Consider the following 25,968-nt stretch of genomic DNA (forward strand, 5'->3'; position numbering starts at 1 on the left):
TAAAGGCAGTTGCTAAGATGAATTTGCTTCAGATAAGTGATTTAAACTGCTGCTTATTACAACATTGACTTATGTAATGTGAACTGATCATGTGGATTTTCTGGTTAGCTCTGTGTTCCCAAAGTGTGGAGTACCAGTAGATATTGTTATTAGCAGCAATAAAGGAAGTTGCAGATTCATCTGCTGATGTCCTTTCTAAGCTATAGATGAGGGATGGGAGTCCATAAAAAGACTTGATTCTGTGGACTAGGAGTAATGTATTAGAGCCTCTGTTCAAATGATAGGAAAAAAAACATGTTTCCAGAAGAAAAAATTAGGGAAAATATATAAACTTATACCTCAGGTGAGGAAGCAAAGGGCTCCAGTGCAGGGCTGTGGTTGGAGGGGCAGTCACTCCTCATTGCAGGAGGTAGTCAACACCTGGAGTGGAAGTGCCTGCCTGTGCAGAGCAGCACTGCAGGCAGGGGGCTCTGTGCGTGTGCGAAAATACATCTTTCTGCCAAGCTGGAAGTGTGCGTGTGAGGCGTCACAAGGTGTGTGATAAATTCTATCTGCCTTTTTTTGCAGAGGAGGTTGAGTGAGGTAGCAGTTACTGGGAGTTGGAGCTGAGATTCATTTCTACTCAAGATGTGCTACAGGGCAGAGTCACTGGTTAAATGTTACTGCTTAACAGAAAAGCAGATAGAGTGCAGTTAATGGCCACTCCGAATTTTCTAGCAAAGGCAAATGTAGAATTTGAAGAAAACATTTTTTTATCCTGAGGACATCTAATGAATGTTATTAATTTCTGTTTTTAATTTCTAGCTCTCACGTTGACAGTGCTGTTGCTTCCTTGGCATTTGAAATTCTGAGAGCAGTAGGACATGAAAATATCAAGACTCTGGAGTGAACAATTTTTGACCAGCCTTCTGAAATGTGTAGGTTGTGTACTCTGCTCAGCACCTCGGTCCTGCAGGCACACCTTCAGATGAGCTGAGCATTTAGCAATCTGAGCTGCAGCATATGCAGAATTTTGGCTGGCTCAGTAAGGGAGGGGGAAGCTGGTTCAGCGGTAGGGAAGGGGTGGTTTGTTGTTTAAATCCCTGCAGGGATGAATTCTTGGTTACTACTTTGCTTTGCTGGCATTACATGATGTAGCTCAAGTTTTTGATAGTTTGAAAGTGTAAATTAAAGAAATAGTAGAGTTACTTCACAATATAAAGTGTTTCAAGCTAGTTAGAAATGCTCATTTATCTTTTGGATCAGGTGACTGCCTTGGCTGTTTATCTTGAGGGGTCACACCATGCTTGTGACAGACACTGGGAAAAACCTTTTTACCAAGACAGACAATATCATTCACCTCAAGCAACCAGTACCAACCACTGTGATCACACAGAGGCTGTGTGTGGGGCATGTAAGGATAGATGTTACCCAGGTTTCTACTTGCAGCCTTCTACTCGCTAGCCCCTCCTTTGCCTAGCACTGCTCAGCTTAAGCTACACGGGGGGAATGTTGTTCTCAGCTGCCAACACTCCTGGCTGCAGTTGAGAACAGGTGTGATGATGACCCTGGCAATGTGTCAAACCCCCAGTAAAAGCTGGTACCCTAGAAAAGGTCCTCTAGAGCTTGCAGATCCCACAGTGCGTGTAGAGTTAAATTCTTCTCCACATGTGCTGTGGTTGATGTCTGTCAGTTTGCCAGTGCACCCACCAAGCGCAGCTGCACAGCTGTCACAGCCCCGTTACCCAGAGTATGTGGATGCACGCTAACAGCCCAATGTAAAGAGATTTCACCTTGTGTCTTACAGGAATTGTTTTCTTACATTACTTCAAATACTGCTATCTTTCAGCTGGAGTTACTAGAAAGAGGAAAGAGTGACATCCTGGCTATTATTTGGTGTAGTGTTTTACAGTAGGAGTTGAATAGCCAAGTGTGGCTGAGAGGAACAAAGCTGGATTCCTTGTGTGAGCCCTTTCCTTTTGCAGCAGAAGGGGAAGCAGGCTGGTGTGGCTCCCTTCAGCTCTCAGCATCTTGAGCCAGGAGCCTCTGCAGCAAAGCCTGCTCTGATCTTCTGCTGGCAAACTGCTGCCTGCAGTGGATGTGCCTGGAGTGCTGCTCCCACAGTGCTGGTGACAGCTGCACAGTGCACATGTGCAGTCTGCAGCTGAGCCAGCAGTCTCAGAACCACTTTGTCCCCTTGCAGTCACACAGGTGCTGCCTCAAGGGAAGTCAGTCACACACAGGTCTTGTCTTGCACAGCAGCTGAACGCTGAGGACACCTGAGAACGGCTTTGAACCAGCTGAGAGCTTGTGGGCAAAGGATCTTTCCCTGTCCTTTAGTGCTGAGGGGAGCTGAGGCTGCTCACCCTTTGTGAAGCCCAGAGCCGTGGGGCTGGCAGGCCTGGCACCAGTGGAGTTGCCTCACATCTGGCCAGACCTGCCCCACATGAGGACCCTGCCAAAGCAAAGTAGGGGCAGACTGGTGACTGCGGCAGGAAACCTCCAGGCTATGAAGGGTAACTATGCCCGAGTGGGATCAAAGAGGTCAATTATTCTTGTCTCCCTCCACTAAAGCGGTTGTGCAAGTCCAGGACTATTTCTTAATACACAAACGTATTTTGTGATCTGAAATAATTTGACACAGAATGAATTAAAAGTTTACTTTAATTTTGAACCATTTTATAACTGCATTTTTCTCATGAAGCATCTGTATCACAGCAGGCTACAATAACTTTGGGATAAAAGGCAACTGGTAAACTGTCCAATACAAGGTTCCAAATAAACAGTTTTTACTGGCCCCTACCCAGACATATCCCAGATAAAGTTTTTGATCAAAAACATGAAATAGATCCACCTGCTTATTTTAAGCATATTAAAAAGGAAACTAATTGGACCATTTCTATTTGTCTAGTTTTTTATACAAAAAGGCTACACAATGTTACACTTTATTCAGAATACAGTTAGAGCGATTATGAATTAGTGTTCTACACCTTTACTCAATCCTTAAAAATTAGAAACTGCTGTAGCATATTCACTATAACTTAATACTACGAGAGACTTTAAAAAAAACTAACAACAATTACTGCAAAAAGAAAGGCTACTTCCAAAGCAAGCAAGGTCAGTACCATTACAGAGATTTAAAAAAAATAATAAATTTTTAACAAGCAAGGCTAGGGTTTGATAAATTCCATCTTGCAACTCATTCTTGTGCATTCTTCATTTCTTGAATCACTCCCAAAATCCATTTGTATTATTACTCCTCGACCAAAAAGGACCAGAACAAAAAGTTTACTTCAATTGTTCCCATAGGAAACTCAGCTTGGTTAGTGTGTCAGGCACTTTCTGAGATACTAGCCCACCCCTCGAGCCCTCTCAGCAACTCTACAGGCCAATCAATGCAAGTTCACTCAGATGATACAGCTGCAAAGAGAAAAAACACAGGTGTCAGTGCTATTGAGTTGTGAAAGGCTGTTGTAACACATCAAGACTGCATGAAGCCGGTGCGCAAGACATTACAGTTAATTACTTCCACACTTCACGGCAGAAGTCAGTTTGGAGTGTGCTCATTGTGTGTTTCCAGAGCATTTATTCATTATTGTGGCACACTAGGACCCAGTTGAGCCGATCCCTCCCTGCCAACCAAGTCCTCAGTCCAGTCAGCTGTTTTTCTCTTTTTGTTTTGTTTTTAAATTCAAGGTTGGAGCTTCTTACCTAAAGGATGATTTACAGGTCAGTATCGAACCAGGCCAACTGATTACTGTCACCTGGAGGCAGCCCATCCATAAGGTCCTGGGCATGGCCAAGATCTGGCAGACCATCAACTGGGTAGTCAGCACCAGGGTGGTGGCCACCCATTTCATGTTCCATCATAGGGTCCATACCCAAGGCATCCTGACCGTATCCGCCAGAGTGGAAAGAACGGTAGCTAGGATCTAAGAAAGTTAAAGGTGGCAGAGGGAAAAAAAGCATAATGTTAACAGATGTTAGATGCATCAGAAGCTGCAAGTATCAGTGTGTGAGGAGATCGTGTAGCCATCTAATTGTTTTCTAGTTCAGCCAAGTTCAACACAATCTGGTGCCTGCCCTTAACAGCTATTCCATTGTTCGGAAAAGCCTTCCAGTAGGATTCTGCAGACAAAGCACACTGCAGTCAGAAGCACGAGCAGATTCCAGCCAAGCCATTAGTCTGCACAATCAACAGTACTAAAATTCAACAATACTGCAGCAAAACCAGGCTCCAAGACTGTAGACTTGCTTCTGAAAGGCTAGTCAAAAATAGCTCAGAATCCTTAGGGATAGGCTTGCATTCAAATCTATAGACACTCACAGACTAGCACATTCAATACCAGCTTTGTTGTTTTAAAGAAAAACTGCACTATTGGAATTGTCAAGTCCATTTGTGAAGAATGGAAAAGATTTCTGGAAACAACAGCTCAGCAGGAGGTGTTCCCACAGGACTCAGACAAGAGACACTGGTTTTGCATGTTCATACAGCTCCCATTTCAGTGCTGCCAGTGGTGTTGCAGAAACGGGTTATTTGAACTGGCAGTTCCCCATCTGCCTGTCAGTTTGCAATACCTTGCTGAAGAGTAAATTCACTCTTCACTCATTTGCAGTTCTCCTTTAAAACCTATGACTTGACTTCATCCAATTGAAAGTTTAGTCAAGGGGAACAGAAGACACGTACCATCTGGGCGGTATCCAAGAGGCTCTCCCTGGGCACCGATATCCAGTCCAAGATCTGCTGTCTATGTGTACACAAAGAATTACAAAACAGTTTTAACATCAGGTCTTTTGGCCAGCACCAGTAATTCTGAGTTTACAAAGTTGTAAAGCTTGCCCCAAATCCCTTTGAACAACTCCTCTGCAGTGAGCACTGCAGCACTGCTGTCAACATGAAATGCCTTTTTAGCTCACTATCTACACCCATGTAATAGCCAGATTTGGAATCCACAGATCACTGGAAGGAGGGTTCTGTCTGGGAGTGAAAAAGATGAGGTAGATCTAGGAACAGTCCTCAGGTACACCTGTCCAGATCCTGCAAGTCACATATTCCCAAGCCAGCAACAGAGCTTTTAAGAGTTCTGAAGGAACCTTTCCCATTTGTTCAATTACAGAAGTAACTGCCTGCCTGCAGAGCAATTGTCTAACTCCAGGGTACTGCCCTTGTGTACTAGATATATACAAGACAAGACAAGCTTGGCTCCTGAATCTTAAAAATTTGTGGGAAGACAAAGAATGAGTGAAGCCTTCCCTGTATCCCATGCACACAGACTGATTTCAGTCTCAATTTACTGTGTAGTCCATTAAAAATGAAAAAATGCCATGTGTGATAATGAGCCTGCAAATGTATTCAAGTCTGAAATCTCAAATGTATTCAGGTCTCAGGACAAGCTGAATTCCCAGCCCAAGATTACTAATCCTGCATTGTTGGCTTGATAGAAGCCTTACAGGATATGTTTTATATTTATGCTTCCCTCATATCACTCGTGTTTCTATTTTTGCATCCGGAGTTCATCAGGTTTTGACAAGCAACACAGAAAAGTACAAAGTTCTTGTATACAGACAGCCTTGCACACTACAAGCATAATGAACATTACACACTTCAGCAGCAGCAGAGAACAGACTCTTCATGTCTGACAGGGAAAAAGCAGCTTGAAGGCTTCTTACCACAGGTTCACTGCACCTGAACACAGAGAGCAAGTAAGGAAGGTACGGCCACCAGACAGCTGTGTAAAGCTGGGCCTGTTTGACTGATGGCATCTACACTTCACTGGTGGAAGGAGGGAGAACACAGAAATGAGCTCTCCCTGGGGAACTGTTAACACAGATCACAAAACTCACCTCGTTCCAAGCCATTGGCTCGGTCCGGAACAGGGAGCTTGTCAACTCAACAGAAAGTCGTTTCTTGTAGTCCTGTGGTTTGTCCTCAGACATTCTGAACAGCACTGCAGCTGCATAGGTTGCTGCCGAAAGGAAGAGTGATGTTAGTAGAGGTCAAGACTTCTATCAATTCTTCTAACACAAGTATGAAACCAGCCTTAAGTTCACTTACCAACACCCTCATTCCTAGAATGAAGCAGTTCTGTTAAAGGAGCAGTTGCACCTTCAGCTTCGATTGCTTCGGCTGCCTCCTTGTCTTGAGCCAGTTCACAAAGTACACCAGCAGCTACTCTCTGGATATTCTCGATGGGAGAGTACAACAACTGCAACCAAAACACAATTCCTTTAGCTCTTCAGCATACTCTGACTTAGTAGCTCTAAGAAGTACAAGAGCTGTTTTATTTCTTTACCTAATACATATTCCAGTGTTGTCCTGAGCTCTCACTTACCTGCACAAATAGTGGAATGGTATTTAGACCCCTGATTACGATTCGATTATGAACATCACGTGCAAGAATGTGCAGGGCTCCAGTGCAGCCCTCAACAATTTCTTCCATACGCACACCCTCCTGGTTAGGAGAAAAAAGGCATTTTTGAATTTGAGATATTGTATACTCTCTTCTTAAGTGACTATCAAAAAGCCAACCAGCAGTTCCAACTAATCATTTAAACTCATCCCCTGCATTTACGCCATTCCCCTAAGTGCTGGCTTTCAAACTTAACATCCCTGCTACAAGTCAACCCAGTGTACCCACCAAAATTCAGTAGTGAAGCATCCCTGTAGCGAATGCCTCAGTGGCTTTTATAATGAGCTTCCCCTCTGATAACACCATCTCTTTTTCTACAACCTGGATTAGCCCAGCAGTTGCCAGTATCAAAGAGGTCCCTTCTTGCCTCTGCATGAATTAACTACACTCCTGTACTAGTAGATGCTGCTTCCATTTGTGTGCTAAGCAAACCCCTCCTTTGTAAATATGTGTACAGGATAAAAAAAATCCAATTGAGACTGATCTTGTCACACTGACCTGGAAGCCAAAGAAGCAACAATTATGGAGCCTGCACAACTTCTCAGTACTTTTACAGGTCTAAGCACCCTTGCAAATATGCAAAGAAGCTGTGACAGCATTCTTAAACCCATTCTTCTGAGAACGAGGAGGAACTTCTGGTGTCTTGGTAGACAATTATTTGCCTTGCCAGAGTAGGCAGTACTAGAATTTCTGTGAGCTCTAACATTCAGAATTAAATGCTCAAGAGGTTATTAAAATAAGAACCAAGGTTTGTTTTGGCATCCTGATTTAAAAAAAAAATCTCAGGTCTGCCAAGACAGAGCTATCAGCACACAGATAATAATGTGAATAGAGCAAATAAGACAAAGTTCTTTAGCCAAGCACTACAGGGTTGAGGTGCACTGACAAACGAGGAGTTGGAGAGAACTTTGAGAGATGCAGTGTCAGGGAGGGCACTCACCACAAACTGCTGTTGTGTCCCACCCATAGAAGTGCGTCGCTGGGTATCCTGGTGTGCTCTAACCAGTAACTGCACTAGCCTTGGGATAGCACCTTGTTCACGCAGCGGGGCGTGGTTTGCAGGACACAGAGCCAGGTTGCGGATTAAGCCAACAGTAGCCTGCAGGTAAGGAACAGGTGGGGAATAAAAGAGCAGGAGAGGTGTGCTTGCTGTTAGTGACTTCTTTTCTAATCAGTTCATCTCAAATGTTTAAATGTCTAAGAGTAAACACTGAGTTGCTTAAGTGGAACAACTTCTCCAGCAGACAAATTGTATCCCCAACACCACAGGAACAAAGAATTTTTCACTTTTAAAGTTACACTTTACAGAGCAACAGTTTTAGCTCGGTCAGTTTTTAACCATTGTTTACCTTGATCAAAGGCCAGTGTGAGGGTGGGTGCAACAGCTTTACCACCACTGGGAGCCCATAATGGAGACGAACTGCATTTTGAGCCATCTCTGCTTCTTGGTGTCTGCTGGTGAGGTGACGGAGAGCACAGATTGCAGGTTCTGTGATGTCTTCCCTGTCTCCAGCCCGGAGGACTGTGCGCACCAGAGCCTCAATGCCACCAACCTGGCACACCATCATCTTGTTCTTGTAATTGTTGCAGGTAAGGTTAGAAAGGATGCCAGCGGCACAAGTCACAACATTAATATCATCTGATCCTAAAAGCTGAACTAGAGTTCCTAGAAGGCCTTCCATGCCCTCCTGCATAAAAAGAGGGAAGAAAAAGCTAAGTCTTCTTTTTCACTACATTGACTTTTGCTCTTGATCCCTCAGACAAGCCCTTTACCTGCTTTGTTGCAGCATCTGACAGATTTCTCAGAGTCCAGAGACAGTTCTGGACAAGACGCTGGCTTGGATCTGTGAGGTGGAGCCCCAAAGCTTGCATCCCACCTGGAAGATGGTACAAATTTGACACCATTACTCAGATTTTACACCATACTCTGATGCTCACCTTGTGAGAAGTCAAGTCCTTCTCTTCCTTGACATCTAAGTGCAAAATCTCACAAGATTTTGGATCCTTCTTGTCAATATCCCAGTATGGCTGGGGCCCTAGCCCTTCTTCATAGCTAAGTAATAACCCCCTGAAATTCCCTGTGTGACACTGGGCCTTTTAAATGTGTGCATATTCTCAGGGATCTATCTTGACAACACTCACCCACTAACAGTTAACAACATAGTGGAGTTACCAAGAACAGCCACCCTTTGATACTTCTGTATACTAAAGGCCTCTAAATCTGGTTATGGACTTAAGGACCAACCCAAGCTCATTTTTTGATACTGGCAGTTTCTGTTATTGGTGGAATGAACTGATCCCAAAGCACTACGTAGATTTTAGAGTTAGAATGAGTACAATGTACTTACCAGCCTCAACAATAGCAGGTTTGTTGCTGGAGCAGACTGACAACACCTTCAGCACCCTACTTGTGGTCCACAATAGTTTCTCGTAAGTATAGGTCCTCATTATGTTTACTAAAGCCTGGGGTCCGCCACTTGCCAGAATAATCAGCTGAAAGACAGCAAAAATAATATTTGTCTGTCACTTCCTACACATGTCAGCAGGTAGTAAACGTTGCTGGCTTACACCCCTCATGGTTACAGTTCCCTAAAAAAACATACCCATCTGCTTATGTGGACTGTAAGTTTTATAGTCTCACTATAAGCAAGATAATTCCTATATCCCTCCCCTCTTGCAAGGTCAGGAATGACTGGCAAAAGCCAGTGGCATGTGGCTGAAGATTCAGAGTCAGGAGATTAGTACACAAGAACTGTCAGGCCATTCATCACAAGCTTGCTCATTTTAACTACTTCAGGACCAGAGGCACCTACCTTACTTTCTTGATTGCCATATGCTAAAATCTGAAGGCAGTCTGTTGTGATGGCCAAGAATTTGACGTTTGTCTTGTTGAGCAAGGCCACCATTTTCTGCAGCCCACCAGCAAGACGGACAGCCATCTTGGCCCCTTCCTGATGTAACAGGAGATTGTGAAGAGTTGTAATGGCATAGAACAGCACAGAGTCCACTGGGGACCTGAAGAAGGGAAAATCCTCATGAGTACCTGCTCCTAGCAGACCCGACTGCAAAACACAAGTACTGCCTCAGTAGTGCACATACCCCAGCATTTTAACCAAAGCAGGGATGCCTCCTGATTTGAAGATTGCCAACAAGCCTTCACGGTGATGTGAGAGGTTGTGTAGTGTCCCTGCAGTACACCGGGCTGTCTCCACATCATTTGTGTTTTGCATGGTACGTACGATGGCAGACACCATCTGAGGAGATCTCATAATGGCATGGCGAGATGCTTCCTTTTTGGACAGCTGATGAACCATAACTGCAGCCTTGTTCACCACCACCTAACACAAGTGTTTAAATAAAGCTTTTAGTTTTAAGGTCATTGAAGGTGCCCCAAAAGCAAGCTTTACCCAGGCAAAAGAAAATACTTACCTGGTCCTCATCATTCAACAGTTTGGTCAGTTCTGGGATTGCACGAGTTGCAAGTTCAGCATCATCTTGGTAGTTTATCAAATTAACGACAGCATGTTTTAACATCTGGGATGGCTCAGCCAGGCGCTGCACGTTAGTTGGATGAGCAGCATCAAACTGCGTGGATGGGATCTGCATTCCTTCATCCAGGGTTTCAGGGAACATAGCTGCACGCACCCTCTGAGCTCTAGTCATTGCATACTGGCCATCAATATCTGAAAACAAGGCAAGTCATAATAATCTCAAACTAGGGATAAAAAGCTCATCATCCAGATTGGCAGTAATTGAGTAGTTAGGTTTCTGCATTATTATTAACTGCTTGTCCAAGCAAACCGGTGTAATAGAAAAGGTCTTACCTGCAACTTGCTCCTGAGTGAAGGACTGAGAGAATCCCTGTTCCCACTCATACAGCACTTGTGTTGTGTCCACATCTTCTTCTTCAGGATTTCCCTTGCCACTCAAGGAAGGAGCAGTTGTTGTGGCCCCAGAATGGATACCAGAGTCCAGATATGACTGCTGCTGCCAGTGACTGACTGCTGCTTTTCTGTCTGGCTCCATTGCCATATCCAGCTCCATCAGGTCAGCTGTAAGAAATCATTGGTGAACAATTAAGCTTAGTTCATTTGCCCCAGCATGTATTAATCCTACAAGAGATGACAGAGATTTTAAATTAAAATAAGTTGTTATAAACAACTTCCTCAACCCAGCACAGCAAGTGAGCAGCAACTTTAAACTAAGACTATATGTTGAACCAAGGCAGACATATAAACCTGAGGAAGAGGCAGAACAACCACTGCTATTGTGGCTGTCCTGACCTTATAACAAACTTACAACAAACTTGTCTGAAAGTTTCATTTCCAGTGTAAGGTATTAATTACTGTAATAGAGCAGATATTATTCAACCTAAGTGACTCTGAAAAGTTAAAAAGAGAAGGATACGGAGTCTTCTAGATTCTAGTAACAGAAATTGTAATGCATTATGTACCTTGAGTTGCCATGTTCCTTGTTATGCTCCCAGAACTCTTTCTTGCACCCTTTCAGAGATCCTAAAAAAGAGCAAGGTTACAACTTATTAAACAGTAATCAGAGTTAGTAAGACAGTTAGGATTTCACATTAGAACACTGGAAGTGCAAACTAAGACTTGGCACATCTTGCCATTTCATTACTACACTGAGTATACTCAAATGCTAATTAGCAAACCCCCATGGACAGACATGCAAAAGAACTCATTGTATCACCCAGACTTCTTCTGTCAGGTTATGTGTAAGATATTCTCTCAGAGCTGCAAGAGAGCAAGAATTGAAGACTGACCACAACAGAGCTATTTTTCACTCCTCTATCTTTGCATAAGATGAAGTCCTGACATTAAATTCCAGAGTCTGGAAATGCCACAAAGACAACGGCTAAATGTCACACTTCCTCATTCCCCTCAAAGATAAACTACTTAGAAGATACTAGAAAAAACTGTCTTATACAGGGCTACAACATGAATTTTCATGGGGAAAGCTGAAATGACAATGTAAGGCAAATTGCACAAAGACTACCTAAAGAGTTATAACTGCACCGCCTCTATTACTCCCTTCCTGTGTCGTAAGAATAAAGGCTTCTTCCTACAAAAAAACCTCTTCCTTGAAGTTAAAACTAAAAATTGAACCAGCCTTATTAAAAAAAAAAAAAAAAAAGCTGTCCTTTAGTTGAACACACATTGAGTCCCCAAACTCATTTTATTGTTTGCACAGAAAACCAAGATAACTGGGGGCAAGGAGGCTGAAATATGATCAAATGCCCTATATAAATTTTCATTATGATCCTCCATTCCATATCACCAAGCAGTTTTGAAGTGTTTGCACCATAAATCTGTACCTGTCTCTTCACTAACCTAGAAAGAGAAATCTGAGGCTACAGCTCCACAACAGGTCACTTTTATTTCATTTGCTCCCCTTCCCCCCACAGTGCCACACTGTTTCCAGCACAGACACAGAGCTGGTGACAGCCTATTCTGGGAGCCAGCCAAGCAGAGACATTTGCAGTGGGAGCTTGTGCAGGGAACAAAACCATCTCTTGCAGCAATCAGCTTTCACTGTGCTGTTAGGTGTTAGAGCTGTGCCGATCCAAAAATTCCTGCACAATGAAGTAAAGGCAGAACACTAATCTGTGAAAGGACAGGTCTGCTGGATTTGTTTAAAGACAGAATTTCCCAGTTTAAGAGTTTCCTTCAGGAGCACCTTTTTGAAAATCATAATTAAACAGAGGGAAGGCCTTTAGTTTTGAAAGTCTCACTGGATAGGCAGGACAAACTTGTATTTCACTGACTGAGCCAGCTGCAAGATACTCCAGCAGCTCGTGAGAAATCTTGTTGCTTGGCTGTACAAATGCCAGTGCTGTTTGTCCTGACTGCATTCCCACAACTTTTGGCAACAACCCTTCCCTAGCTCTTTTAAAATGGGCAGTAGACCTGCATCTGCAGCAGATAAACAGCATTAAGCTGATATAAGACATTAGACAACATACAATAAGCATCCTGCTGTGCAGCTGGAAACTCTGAACTGGTCCTTCCCAACAGCCTGGAAGAGACTGGCCAACTCAGAGTCTGCTCTTGACACTGGGCATGGAGGATGTGCTGAAAATACAGACACTTTTTCCAGGCCCTTACCCATGGATTCTTCCAACATGCTGTTAGGAATCAGAGTAGTAATGGAAAGGGGAAAGAAAAACCTAAAGTCTTGCTGTCAGCTCACCAATGATTAAAAAAATCTAAGCAGTAGCTAATTTGAACAAGTGCCTATACAAAACCTTGAGAGCTCTTTGCAGATCTTCTGTGTTACTTTTTGAGTTCCATTAACACCTTCCAAACAGAAAGGGAATAGCAGTAACAGTAAAATTTGTATTTGCTCTCTGTAGTCCTCACTATTAGTCAGATGCAACACTTCCAATAAAAAATTTGGCATGTTCTAGCTGCTATATGAAATTCTCAATATGCTTAGCACAAAAAAGATTTATTTTTACCATAAACTTTCCCATCTCCACCCATCAGGACTATGCCAAAAAAAGGATCAACAAACTGGTTTTGAAGTTGACTGTTTCATCTACCACTGGTGTTAAGAGTAGTAACTATGCTTTGAGACATAAGAGTAGTAACTATGCTTTGAGACATTTACTACCACCTGAGATTTCCATACGCAGTAAGCAGCTTGGGGAAAAACTTATAATTTTCTCCACTGCTGAATTCTGCATCACTGAAGGCAACTGGCCTATAGCACGTGCACTCTGAAATTGCTGTTTCAATTTCAGCAGCCTGAAGAGAGAAGAGCAGTTCTACCATTAGGTAAAATCCAACAGACCAGACCAGCCACTGAAGAACAGCAGCACTGTTCCAAAACAACACTGAAGAACATCTACAAAATAGCAATGAAGAATACAAAGTGTTCAGAAATACATTACCAGTGACATTCAGTCTTTGGAATGCTGACCCTAGATCAGCCTACTAGCTGCATCTGCAAGTTCCAACATCCTGATCTGCATCTCACACACCTGTAGCCCCCCAGCAATTCCTGGTAGCTTTTTTTATTATTTAGATAGGGAATTTGGTGTGATCCTAAAAGCTCAAACTAGCTACCAAGCAAAACTAGCCAGGGTTTGGGTTTAGGTTTTCAGCAGTTAAACATCCTCTCATCTTCTTCTTCACATTCTTTTTAAATTTTACAAAGGGGTAAACTGAGTCTAGGTAAGTTGTTGAGTTTGTCTTTCTGTTTGTCACTCTCAAGGTTAACCAACACATTTACAAAGGGAGTGACACCACCAGGCTCGCTACAAACACTTGTGCTGCTCATTTTCTTGACAAAATGGATCAGTACAAGGTCAGCCACACACATCTCAACCATCAGGAAGAGACAGAAGGCCTCAGTATACTTCACAAAAAAACTTCAGCATGGCTGCAGGCTTCGCAATTTTGGAAAGCTAGCAGGCCCTCAGAAGTGGGAATTCTGATAAATATTACATTATACAGTTCACATGAATGTACTGCTAGGAGTTATGGGACTCTACTCTTCTCAAAAAGCTCCTCTTGCCCCATGAGACCATCCACTTGCATAGCAAGCATTGGGCTTAAATGAAGGTTAGGGGTTTTTAGACTCCGTATTAAACAGCTCATATGAAGATCAATTCAAGACCTTGCACTAGGCTGTATTACATGGCACCTGCGCTAATAATTTCAAACTACTACAGAAGACAATTAAATTCTCTTGATTTTCAAAAAGAATGAAAGAAGTATTAGGTATTATTTCCAATCAAGCTTTTTCATTAGATATTAATTTCTGATTCTGGAGTACAGTTAGGCATACACCAAGGAAGTCAACAAGCCTACAGTAGTTCTGAAATCTGAACAATTCTCTTCTTAAAGATTGACTCAAATGACACCTGACTGATCTGATAAGCAGTTCTATCCCCCACCCCTGCCACTTCTTAAAGCAAGTCAAAGTCTGCAAGTCTGCCATAAATCATTTGTTTGAGAGCAGCATGTTACTAAAAATTGCAGGAGAAGCCCAGATCCATCAAAGCACCACAAATTGTTGCACACAAACACCCCTCCTGAACATGTTATCCTGTTGTCTCACCTGAGACAGGCCAAGCAACTGCACCTTTTAAACTACCCACTAGTTCTGGATGATACATTTGCTTACACAGAACAAGCTGATCGTCTTCTGACAGTCACAGCACTTAAAAATGTGTATCACCTACACACAAGGGTAGAGAAGTATCTGTACTGAAAAAGTTTTTCTCCAAGTGCTCTGAAATCATTGCAACCATTCCCAAGGTGTTACTGAAAGCATCCTTTGTGTCTGATTTTATAACTGGTCTTTGCTGCTTGCAAAAAAAAAAGTTACCTGTGTATCTGCTTTGCAAAAATCCATAGCCAAAATATACAGGCAACAGCAGTTCCAGAGCTGGTAACACTGGAGAGCACTCATTTCTATGACCCAAGTACTTGTATTTCAGTTCTTAAAGCAACAGAAGCTTCCTAATTAACCTTAGTTTTCAAGTTGTGAATTTGGAAAATACATCCAATTAAGGAATTAGAAAACAAAACACAACAATCCTTTTTAATCTTTCCCTGGAAGTTGTTAGCCTGTTTTCTAGAAAACAAAATGTGAAGGAGGATGAATTATTCAAGCAAGACAATACAGACAGTGGAAATATCAGGAAAAAAGCTTTCATGGTATAAAGGCACTTTAGGCAGGAGTGGCTGAACTGTCTCCAAGCAGTCTAACCTAAGCCCCAGATATAAACACTCTTGCTACATACAGACCTACTTCTACTGATCTTCATTCTTATGAAGACACAATCTGAACTGTTGTAAATGTCTAATTATTCCTTATTCAAATGTGGATAAAGTTCTCTTCTCCCATATCCACCCACAGTTCTAAAGAAAACCGAGAAGTTTTATTATCTGGCTCTATTGAGCTCTGGTAAAAGTACCTTTGTAGGTAATTTTGGAGGTCCTTCATGGACCAGATGCTTCTATCATATTAAGAATTCCTGGAAGGACAGTTTTGGTGTTGTGTGTTTTAAGGAATGATAGAAGCTTGTGGTAGAAATGACAGCTGGGGTTTATAAGGTTTTGAAAAAGAAAAATAACAGAAGACACTTTATTTGAAAATAGGTAAAGAATGTGCTTGAATTTCACTCTGAAGAATCCATTTTAAAAATATTTATTTTTCTTGTACAAAGATACCACAGAAGATTACAAACAACAGTTTTCCTGGAATGTATTTCCATAACCAGTAAACAAATACTTAAGAGCATTCCCACATTCTATCTCCAATAGTAGCATTTGCAGTCCTCAGCCACCTTGTCCCCTCCAAAAGAAACAGCCACATACAGTGAGTGTAGGTTATTTTGAAGTTAGTTATATGCAAGTATTAGAAGGCCTTGACTACTGGGAAATTAGTCACCCACCAATACTGACTTTTGCACACCAGTGCATTAAGGACTATGAAACTCACTGCAAAGTGGCTCTTGAATAATGGTTATGGGCTGTAAATTATCACATTAAACAAAGCAATGTACCACTTGGATATTTTTAGAGAGAGAAAAATTAAGGTTTACCTTATTATCAGTGCTAGGAACAGGAGTATAAAACTTCATGTATTTTTATATTAATGTCAGGCTACCTTCTGCTTTTAACAGGGTGATTTTTAATACTATGTAAAAATGTCTTCAGGAGGCTTATGAGAAAACATCTTAGTGGAAGAAACTTGGACAGTATGTAATACCAAAAGGAAACAAATCAAACCAAGCAGTTGTTTTCCTCTAACAGGGAAAAAAACTATAGGATTTCACAGCTTTAAAACTCTTCTACTTTTTTGGGGGGGGGTTACATAGTAGAAATATTAATCCATAGCCTTCACTACTACGTCAGAAGAAATGCCATGGCAAGAGATGAAAGAGTATTACTACATTTAAGTGTTGTGCCAAGATGTAGCAACTTGAAATATTTTAGAAGTTCCATTGAAAACTAAGAGCTACCCGTAATCTTGACCTGAATGTCACAGCGTGTGCCCACACTGAAATCCATCTTACTGATCCTAGACTGCAACTGAGCAAACTCATTTATTAACTATACCTTGTGGCAAAACTGCTCGGGTTGTTCCTTTCAAGCAACATTTGTTAGTCAGCATCATTCCCTCCAACCATTAGGCTACTCTTGCTTAGTGAAGTATTTCTCTTCTTTCCTGTGATAAACTCAGTATCCTGTGTAATCCATCCAGCTCAAATTTATCCACGCATTTATCAATTTATTTATCCAGGAATACTTCAGACGACACATTCTACTGAAGCCTGCAGAAAGTCAGAAGATGCCTTGCAAACAGCAATACATTCTATCTTATATTTAAGATATAATCTTATATCTTATAATAGACTCTGAACCCAGAACATGCAATAATGTTAAAATGGTCTTTAAATTCTCTTATTATTAAGACTGAAAGTCTAAAGTTTCTTTTTCCTAACAAATTCAGTAAATTAAGAAATCTGAATATCTGCTTTACTGACCTCAATGGTTAAACAGTTCCAATTTCTCAGCCTTCAGCATCCTTAAGACTGCTGCAAGAGGCAACAAACTAGCTCAGATAATCCACAGATTTAAAGTGGGAGAGGGGTGCAGATCTGCCAATGCTTGCTGCAAGTCACCTCTATTCCAGCCATTTGCTGCTTCATTTCCAATTCATTATTTCCTTTTTCCTTCAGGCATCGCAGACTGCTATTACATCAATTGTCCTGGCTTCTCAGCCTTTGTCTTCTGCCTTAGAAATTAACTAAAAATTCCCTTCTGTAACAAAGGCAGAAAAACCTCCCTACACCAGCTTTTGTAAGGGTGTTTTTTTTAAATAAGAGATCACTTCATGCCACACACAAAATAACTGCTGATATAATGTGCTGCCTCTCTATTTTCAATCTGAGACCAAGAGTACAGAGTTTCTATTCACACGCCCATAGGCTAAAGTAAACAACATGTAATTATTCCCTTCTTACTATACTTCTCCAAGTTGATTACAACTGCTTGATGGAACTGAAATGCAAGCAGTCTGGTAGGCTTGACTAGACTTAAAGACTAGGTTAGCTGCATTTAAAAACAGAACATGTTCCTCAAAAACATCTAGTGAAGGAAAGATTTAGGTTACAAGTTCCAAAAAACTCAGGGCTTGTTTTGGAGTCAATACAGTCTTAAGCAAATGTGATTGAGGAGGGAAAGAGGCCACAGCTGTAAAGTTCCAGCCTGCCAGACTTCACCTCTGGAGCACTACAGAGTGCTCTGATATGACAGGACACTCACCTGTTCTGCCTTTCCTTTCCTCCTGAAAGAGAAGCAGCTAATAAAGAATCGTACCTCCTACGTAGCTTGCAATGTTCAATAACTCCTAAGTTTCAAATGCACTTGAGACTATAATGTAAGTGTAGCAAGAGCCACATTTTGTTTTGCTCACCTTAAGTACAGAGAGCCACCCAGAATGGGGGTAGGTTTAATCAATTGCTGAAGAGTAACCCTGCACGGACTGACAGTTCAGGTAACAAAAGGTATCTGAAGTGGAGGTCAGAGATTTCACCAGCAGATGGGTCTCTTCCAGCTGCAGCCCTGTCCGTGCTGTGCTCTGAGCAACTAACACAGCATGAAGGCACTAACAGCTTGTCCAATTCATCAGGGTCTTCACAGGCACTAAGGTTTAAGTACCCTTTTAAAAACAACCCATTAGAATTCTCAATAAAGCAAGAGCTAACAGCAGCCAGCCAACAAATACCTCAGATAACTAAAGTACAAAATGATGAGAACTTGGAAGAGAACAAGCACATCAGAAAAGTTACTAAAAAAGAAGTAAAAGTTCATCCTGGTACCAATCTGCACTACCATTCTAGAAGATGAACTTTGAAACTGTAGAATTGGCTAGGAAGCCTCTCCAAACATGAAACTGGCAATATCATATAAACATTTTCCTTTTCAAAGAAAGGAGATGCACAGTACTTCATTCTTTAGGACAGACATTCTAGAGAAACTTTGGTAGAATTACAGACTGATGGGACACACAGATATGTCTAAATGGACTTGGTAGAAGATACCTACCACCATAATTTCTTATCAGCAGTCCCCTACATAATTTTGCTTGATGCTGGCCAGAGGCACATGGCTGGGCATCCTAAGCAATGTAAAGAAAGCACCTCTTCACATAGTCACATATGCTTAATTGAAATCCTACTGCAGGACCAGAAATTTCACAGCACTGGATCTTGTCACTTCAGAAATTAATAGGGTTTGAATCCACAGAACAATTATTTCACTCTTTACCTAGAGAACATTCAGGAGTTACAAGAGGTCTGTCAACCCAATCCTTTACATTCAAAATCATGGGCAACTAACAGCAGCTTCTAACAGGATCTGCAAACAAAACACTCTCTGTCCTAGGTATTAATTTGTCCTTTCTAGAAACTTCTGGTTGCTTCTAAGTGCTATAAGCAGCAGCTGCATTCAAGTTGACAACCCATCAGGTCATGTTTGAAAGTAATGACTTAAGAGAGCTTTTTCATCAGCAAGTATAACACAGCACTGGCAAAAACCCTCACTTTACTAGCTGGCAAATAGACCTCAAGCACCTAAGTATCCTCCTGACTGTCCAAGACAGGAGCTGATCAAAATCTTAAATGTTATGATGTGAAAACTGCTTCAAATACAATTCTGGTGTTACAGATCCAACTTGAGAACAAAAGTAATGAACTTCCTAACATAATGTATGTATCAATCCACTGACAGCAGTTTGTAGCTCAGTATTAGAGGACTGGTATGCAGTTTCAAGTTTATGAACTTGCATTAAGTCATAACAAGATTATCAACTTAAATACTCCCATGTCTTAATTCTTTTGACCAACTAATTTCCAGCACCACAAACAACCTCAAAACAGTTACTAATCACTTCTGTTCTGTTCAATGGATTTGGGATCTTTGGGTCACTGGCACACACTTCCCACTAGGGCTTTGTGCAGCATTCACTAAGTTTGAGTATGCTCATGGCTGGTCAAAACATTAAGAGGAGTTTCACAGCTTATCACAGCTTAAAGAGCTCCCACCTTTTATTTGCAAGACACAGATACGTACATTGCGCATACTCCTATCTTCCTTGGTAGGGGGTGAGCCAGCGTTTCTATCCAAGGTTTAGTCTGCAAGCAGGACTCAAGTAATAAATATGCAGTGATTTACAGCTTTTGGTCTGTGTACCCATACTTATCACTGAGTAAGGTGACTATAGTAGAGAGCTGGCAGTAGACAGGATCAAAATTCATTCTTTACTCTTACCTAGTCACATACAAACAAAAAAAATATTGACATTGTGATTATTTAGAGGCAACTCATGATAATTCAGACAAATTTCATTACCACATTTCATTTAACGCTCAAAGTTCAGGGACAAAAACACTGCCAGCCCTCAAGTTTCCCTGCCTACATGGTTTTGTGTATCAAAAAGACAATGGTTCTGCACTCATTTAACACAATCATGTGCATCACTAACAAGAGACACTGTTACAGAAATACCTTTCCAGCCTGTTTGTGCATAGCTTGAAACACTCCCACACCAACACAGGAACAACTCAGCAAGCCATCTCTCTTCCAAACAAGGAAGTATCTACCTATAATCCAGTTTCTTTTTAGACTGCAACCACACAGTCAGCCCTGAACTTGGATGTTAAATATTAATCTCCACAGTTTAAAAAACCAGAGTGATTAGTCATAATTACACTGACAAAGTACTTATGAACCTGAAAGTGGCTGTCTTTGCTTGTCTGTCAGAATAACTCAGTATTTACAATAAGGCACACCAACACTCCAAAAAGGACTGTTCAAACAGCAAACATGCTAATGAAGTCTGACACTAAAAGATGCTTCTTCAACCCACTCTTAAGGCATACTGATAAGGGAGCTGGACTTAGCAGCACCTTTACGATGTTAAGATTTCTGGCCACTGGAGGGCACCTGAATTGTTGCCAGGACAATACAGAACTATTTGCTACAGTTGCTGCAGAGTTGGCAAACTTCTCCAATTTATACAAGTCTATTTAGCGCAGTAAGTCAGCCCAGAAATGCTGGTTCCAGCAAATACATGTACAGTGCATTTGCCAACTCCAGCAAAATCCAGCTACCTCATACTGTTTTTTAAATGCAGCAACACAGAATATGAGATTAACTCTTTCACCATTCTACATCAGTCCTCAAACAAGGCTCCAGAGTTAATTTAGTATTAAGTAACAGAGCAAGCACTTCACTTCTGCAATACCAATCCAGCCAATGTACATAGTTTCCCAAAGTCAACTTGGAACAGGAACAAATAGTTCTGCTGTAAAGTAACATGTGCACCCAAACTTCCCAAGGCAACAAAAGCACCAGATGAATTTGCTTTCACATCAGAGTAAACAGACTCAGGAGGTCAGGCTGAGCTACAGGTTATGTTTCACCTGCTCACCTCATCTACTTGGTGTTCCACACAGACAGATATGCCAGAATTAGACTTCCATTATTCTCTCCCTTCCACATGAAGTCACCTGTCAGTGAAGAAAGAAAAGCACAAAACCCCAAAAACTGAAACAACTTTTCTGGCTCCTTTCTTCTCACGAGAGGCAGCACAGGCTACACTGTGCCAGCACAGTTTAACAAATTACTCTCCCGAGTTAAACCCTGATCACAGACTACAGCAAGTTCTACCGTGGAATCAAGTGCCAGAAATGGATATTAAAAGTTAACCACTGTCAGGCTGCCTTATGTTGGCAAGTCTAGCCAATTCGATAGGTGCTTAACTGGAAAATCAGAAACATTGCTCTTCCAGGAAAATAATTTTATCTGAAGAGACAAGAAGAATCACACACACACAGTACTTACTGCCAAGTTTACCATTTCTAGATTCCCACCCAGTCAGCCAGCAAGGCACTGGGCTCAGAGTTTGCAAGTGCACGTTGTGAGGACACAGGAGCAAGTCACAGCTGCCTGCACAGCTTCTCACAGCTTCTCTCAGGTTTTATCAGGCTTTGTGAAGTATGATGTTCAAGACAAGTAAGGTCAGTCCTGATTTTCCTGCCATGGTATGCAGGCTACCACAGTCACAGAACAAGTTTTGCTGCAGGCAACTGCATGATAACCACAACCCTAGCATTACCAGTTTAACTATGAATTAAGGTAAGCGATTTTGATTATTGCTGTATTTGCACACTAGCCTGCCTACTAGACAATACTCTGCAGAAACATCCTTATCCAGGAGATTCAGACTGCACATTCAGACTTCAGTCAGACTTCAGTCTTTCTGAGACAGAAGCCTCCAGTAGCCATATTTCCTGCTCCATTCTTTCTACTTCCCATTCCAACCCTGAAAACACTGCAAAATCAGAACACCATTAGTACTAACCTCCTGCCTTAACATCCCCAAAACCTCAAGCTTAACTCTTCAGAACACAGTATTTCAGGATGCTAATTCAGATGTAGAATCACTATAGATGGACAGATGTTTCAGAAAAAAATCATTATGTCTGAAGGGCAACCAGGTTCCACAGCCAAGGTTTGGTAAGCCACTTACTAACACATCACAGAGCAAAATGCTGGTGTCCAGAGTAAACATACACCATGCAAAGAGCCCACTCTATTTATAGCTTAGGCAAGAAAAAGGAAGCTTGGGTTGATAAGGCTGTAACACAGCATTTGAAGAAACGATTTTTCCAATCAAGCTTTACTTTGTATTAAATCCTTGCTCCTAGAAACTATTGTGCATAGCACTGTCCTTTCCAACATGGTGTTTTTACTTATTTCTCCCCTAGACCTTGTGAAATGATCAGCCAAACAGACCAAAGTGAACATTCCCCTGGATCAGTTTACACCTAAACAGAAAAATATCTGAACCAACAGATGAACAAATATAACATTTCTTTAGAACAATCCTAGAAAAAAATTACACTCAGTGTAATTTTGAACTGAACAACTCAATTTAGAGAGCCTCAAACTCCTGCCTGAATACCTCAGCAGCCTCATTTACAACAGTACCAGCCATTAGACAAACGACACAGCAGTCACATACCTGCAGCTGTCAGCACCTTCTTATCAAAAGTGCAAGATCAACATTAGGTTCCTGGACTGTTAGGTACTGAAACTCACATTATAACTTGGGCCAATACACACCAGTAAAGTTTTGCCGCTTAGGCTTTTTTTTTTTTTGGAGCCTTGCAATAGTACCTTTTTGTTCTTCAGAAGCAAAAGCGTAACTAGGAAGTTGCTGACTAGTGTGTCTGAACTTAGATCAAGAAAACCTCGACACTCTTTCAGCTAGTTTTCTCGTCTTCGCCTTTACTGTAGCCTCAGCACATAAAGATCCTGTTTTACTAAAAACCCCTCCTTGATTTCCGTCCGTCGACCTCAGCATACCAGCCCAGCCTCTTTCCATTCACCACTTGCATACTTTGGGGGATGGGAGGACCACAGATGTCTGGAATATACAGAGTGTCAGAACAATGGCTGCTCCATGAGAAAGAGATCAAGAAGTAGCTGATTACAAAGATCAACACCGCTATTCCTAAAGTCACAAGTAAATTGCCCGTGGCACCTTTACACAGTGTGTCCTTTCTTTCCACTTAGGATAATTTTCAGAGAAGGTTTTTGGAAAGAGACACAAAAAAACAGCCCAACGTCCTACATCGAGTTTTAACTAGGGGAAAATGCAAGGTTTTGCTAAATTAAAGAAAACTTGCTGCTCTAGGAACAGCTAATCATGCACGATAGAGATGAACTAAGCTTTCTTTAAAAAAACAAAACAAAACAACTAGCCACAAAACAACATACCAGGAGACCCTGTTCCTGGAGAAGTAAGCGCCCTAGATAGTTGTGGGAGTAGCCGCGAGTTGATCCCCACACCTCAGGAACGCGGTACTTCGGGAGGCTGGAGCCTCCGTGGTCCCCCCAGCCGGCCCCGGGAAGCAGCGGGCGCTTCCCGTCGCAGCGGGGGAGCCCCCATGACGTTCCCTACAACACCCTGGTAAGGTGGGTGCTAAAAAACTTAATTTGATCGCTCCCAGCTCCGGGGAAGCTTCATTTCGGTGACACCCAGAAGCAGCAGCACAGCCTCTCCAACAAATATGCAATGCCACTAAAAGCGAAACCCCACAAGGGAACAGATTAGTTATCTCCCGCTGACTGCAGTGACCGTGATTAATTATATTCCGTACAAATAAACGCGTACCCTGCTCTCTTCCTCCTCCTACCGCCAAAGGGCATCTGCAGCCCACCGGCGAGTCAGTACTCCCCTAAAAAGGGAGGGGAAAGAACCTCTAAAATAATAATTAAAATGGGTCATTTAAGTACTCAGGGCTCTGCTGCAAACGAGAGCGGAGCCGGGCGTATGGACTCGCCTTCTCCCGCAGACCAGAGCAGCCACCCCCTTGCCCCAGGACGAGCTTCCCAAGAGACACCTCGGGAGCTGCAGCTGCTGCTCCTGCAGCCACGCAGCTGTCCGGACCTCCCAAAAACAAGAGCCCTCTCTCTCTTCCTTTCCTCCCCCCCACCTCTCTCCCACCCCCGCTCCCCCCCTCCCCCAGCCCCGTCCTTCCCGCCAGGCACACCCTGGACCCCCTCACGGCCGCGCGGCTGCCCGGCCCGGGTTTGCCCAAAGTTCCCGCCGGAGAAAGAGGCACTAACGTTGGAGGAAGGGAGAGCGCAGGGTCCCCCCGGGCTCCGGCGGCGGCTGCTGCTGCCCGGGCGATCCCGGTCCGGTCCGTCTTTCCTTCCTCGTCCCCCCCGCCGCCGCCTCCTCCTCTTCGCTCACGGCGGTACCCCCGCCGCTGGCTCCCGGGTAGCGACCGTACGGGGCGGCGGTGTTTCTATCCCCCGAGCGCCGCCGCCGCCGCTGCTCCCAGCGCCGAACCGAGCGAGAGGCTTAAAATGGCGTCGCTCACAAGGAGGTTCTTATAGCGAGCGCCGGTCCCGGCTGTGTATCCTGCCGCCGCGGCCGGGCCCCGCGCGCGGCATTCCATAGGCGCCCGGCGCTCAGGGCAGGCAGAGGGAGGAGGAGAAATAGTGCCCGGCTCCCAGGGCGGAGGGAGACAGGGAGAGGGGAAGCGGCCCGAGAGGAGGGAAGGCCGGGCTAGGCGGTGTTGGGCAGGGCAGGGCTGGCTGGGGCAGGGGGAGCCCGGCGGAGACACCTTTTTCCGGAGGTGGGAAGGAAGGATCAGAGTTCCCGGCTTGGGAGCGAAGTTGCTGCTGCCCTGAGGGGTTTAGAGGCGGCGGGGGAGGGGATCCGACTGAGGGGATCAGCCCGGCGTCCCGCTTTGGGAAGGGAAGCGGGGAGGTGGGGGGCAAAAGGCGAGTGTGATTCTCTCTTTCTCCTACTCCTTCCACACCCCCCCCCCCCGACGTTTAATTTGGAGTTTCGTTGCCTGGGGGTTTTAATTTTTTTTTTTTTTTTTAAATGCGCGGCACTAACTGTAGCGAAACTCCGTCTTCCCAAACGCCCGCGTCGCCGAGTCCGGGAGACGCTCGGGTCGCTGCGGACCATCGGCCCTGGCGCTAAGACGGGGCAACCGCGGGGCCCGGCCCGAGGCTCATCCCGAGCCCGGGAGAGCCCGGGAAGGTGGCGGCGGGCCCTGCTCACGTCGGCGGAAACGCACTCCCGCTCTGCCCTTGTAAATATTTGTCAGGAAGCAGTTGCCAAAGAAAGTATCTCGTTATGCAATTTTTTTTTTTTTTAATGGGAGAAGAGAACTTCACTCATACCCCCCAACACCTCCTCCTCCCCGCCTTCCCCTCGTTTCTTTAGCGATTCGTGAAACAGGAAAATACGAATTGCACAAGGTTTTTTCGCGGCGTGTGAAGGCACGTCCGCGGCGGCCTCTTTTCGGCGTGCTCGGGCTTGCACAGCAGAATGTTTTACAGACTTTTTGCGTGCACCGTCTTGCAATGGCAAAGTCTGTTTAACATACCAGGAGGGAAAAATACATTCACACCTCCCTCCACATGAAACAAGGATATACAACGTATATACAACGTGGTTGTGGAAAACATCAGTTGCCAGAGCGAAAGATGGATATTATTTTGTTTCCCCCCGCAGTATAAATTTGCTTTGGCACGGGCTGATGTGGGAGACTGAATTATTGGTTTGCTTCTTGCTGCCTCTTGTCCCCCAGCAGCCTCCAGTTTCTGCAGAGCTTGCAGTGGGGAGATGCGCGGTTCACAGAGGGGCTACCTTTATGCCCGTTTTTTCCCACTGATAATCCTGTTTTAAACAGGCTCTAAGTTTCTACTTAGAAAGTTGCAATTAAAGATTTGGGGTTTTTCCCCGTTGATTTATGTAGTGTTAGACTAAAGGAACTTCTTTCACAGTGCTGCTTGATTTTCACGTAAACTGCTTTCTTTTGAATTTGGAGCTTTTTAAAACGGGATTTCTCTTGAGCTGGGGGTCTGTTGGGAGGATAAAGTAAGGCTTGCTGCATACAAGAGACAAGGTGCAACTGGCATGGGTGACAAGGGGGCCACAATCCAGTGGGGCAAATGCAGGAGAGGGGTTCCAAGGGTGGGTTAGCTGTCACTACTCATATGACATTAGA

The 25,968-nt window shown here is 43.4% G+C and overlaps 2 protein-coding genes across 4 annotated transcripts in view; one reads left to right on the forward strand and one right to left on the reverse strand.

The window, feature by feature from the left end:
- The window catches only part of ULK4 (unc-51 like kinase 4), a 212,519-nt gene extending 209,152 nt beyond the window's left edge, over positions 1 to 3,367 (forward strand). The window contains exon 37 of the mRNA XM_050970707.1: positions 805 to 3,367. Within this exon, the coding sequence (XP_050826664.1) occupies positions 805 to 889 (85 nt within the window). The 3' untranslated portion in view covers positions 890 to 3,367. The remainder of the gene's footprint in view (positions 1 to 804) is intronic.
- On the reverse strand, positions 2,626 to 24,334 carry CTNNB1 (catenin beta 1). Of its 3 annotated transcripts, XM_009086206.4 has the most exons (17): positions 24,065 to 24,333; positions 20,859 to 20,937; positions 10,843 to 10,903; positions 10,214 to 10,441; positions 9,819 to 10,072; positions 9,489 to 9,727; positions 9,203 to 9,404; positions 8,738 to 8,882; positions 8,163 to 8,266; positions 7,739 to 8,077; positions 7,330 to 7,488; positions 6,312 to 6,431; positions 6,035 to 6,185; positions 5,824 to 5,945; positions 4,667 to 4,727; positions 3,691 to 3,911; positions 2,626 to 3,399 (listed from the first exon to the last, which is right to left on the reverse strand). In XM_009086206.4, exons 3-16 carry the CDS (start codon positions 10,853 to 10,855, stop codon positions 3,703 to 3,705), a joined length of 2,346 nt encoding a protein of 781 aa, XP_009084454.1. In that variant the 5' UTR covers positions 10,856 to 10,903; positions 20,859 to 20,937; positions 24,065 to 24,333; the 3' UTR covers positions 2,626 to 3,399; positions 3,691 to 3,702. The 3 variants fall into 3 exon arrangements, with proteins under 3 accessions (XP_009084454.1, XP_030094958.1, XP_050826671.1); XM_030239098.2 differs by lacking the exon at positions 20,859 to 20,937; XM_050970714.1 differs by lacking the exons at positions 3,691 to 3,911; positions 20,859 to 20,937 and having other exon boundaries at positions 24,065 to 24,334.
- Positions 24,335 to 25,968: the final 1,634 nt, after the last annotated feature.

The sequence above is a fragment of the Serinus canaria genome, chromosome 2 (assembly GCF_022539315.1).
Source record: "Serinus canaria isolate serCan28SL12 chromosome 2, serCan2020, whole genome shotgun sequence".
Taxonomy (NCBI): Eukaryota; Metazoa; Chordata; class Aves; order Passeriformes; family Fringillidae; genus Serinus; species Serinus canaria.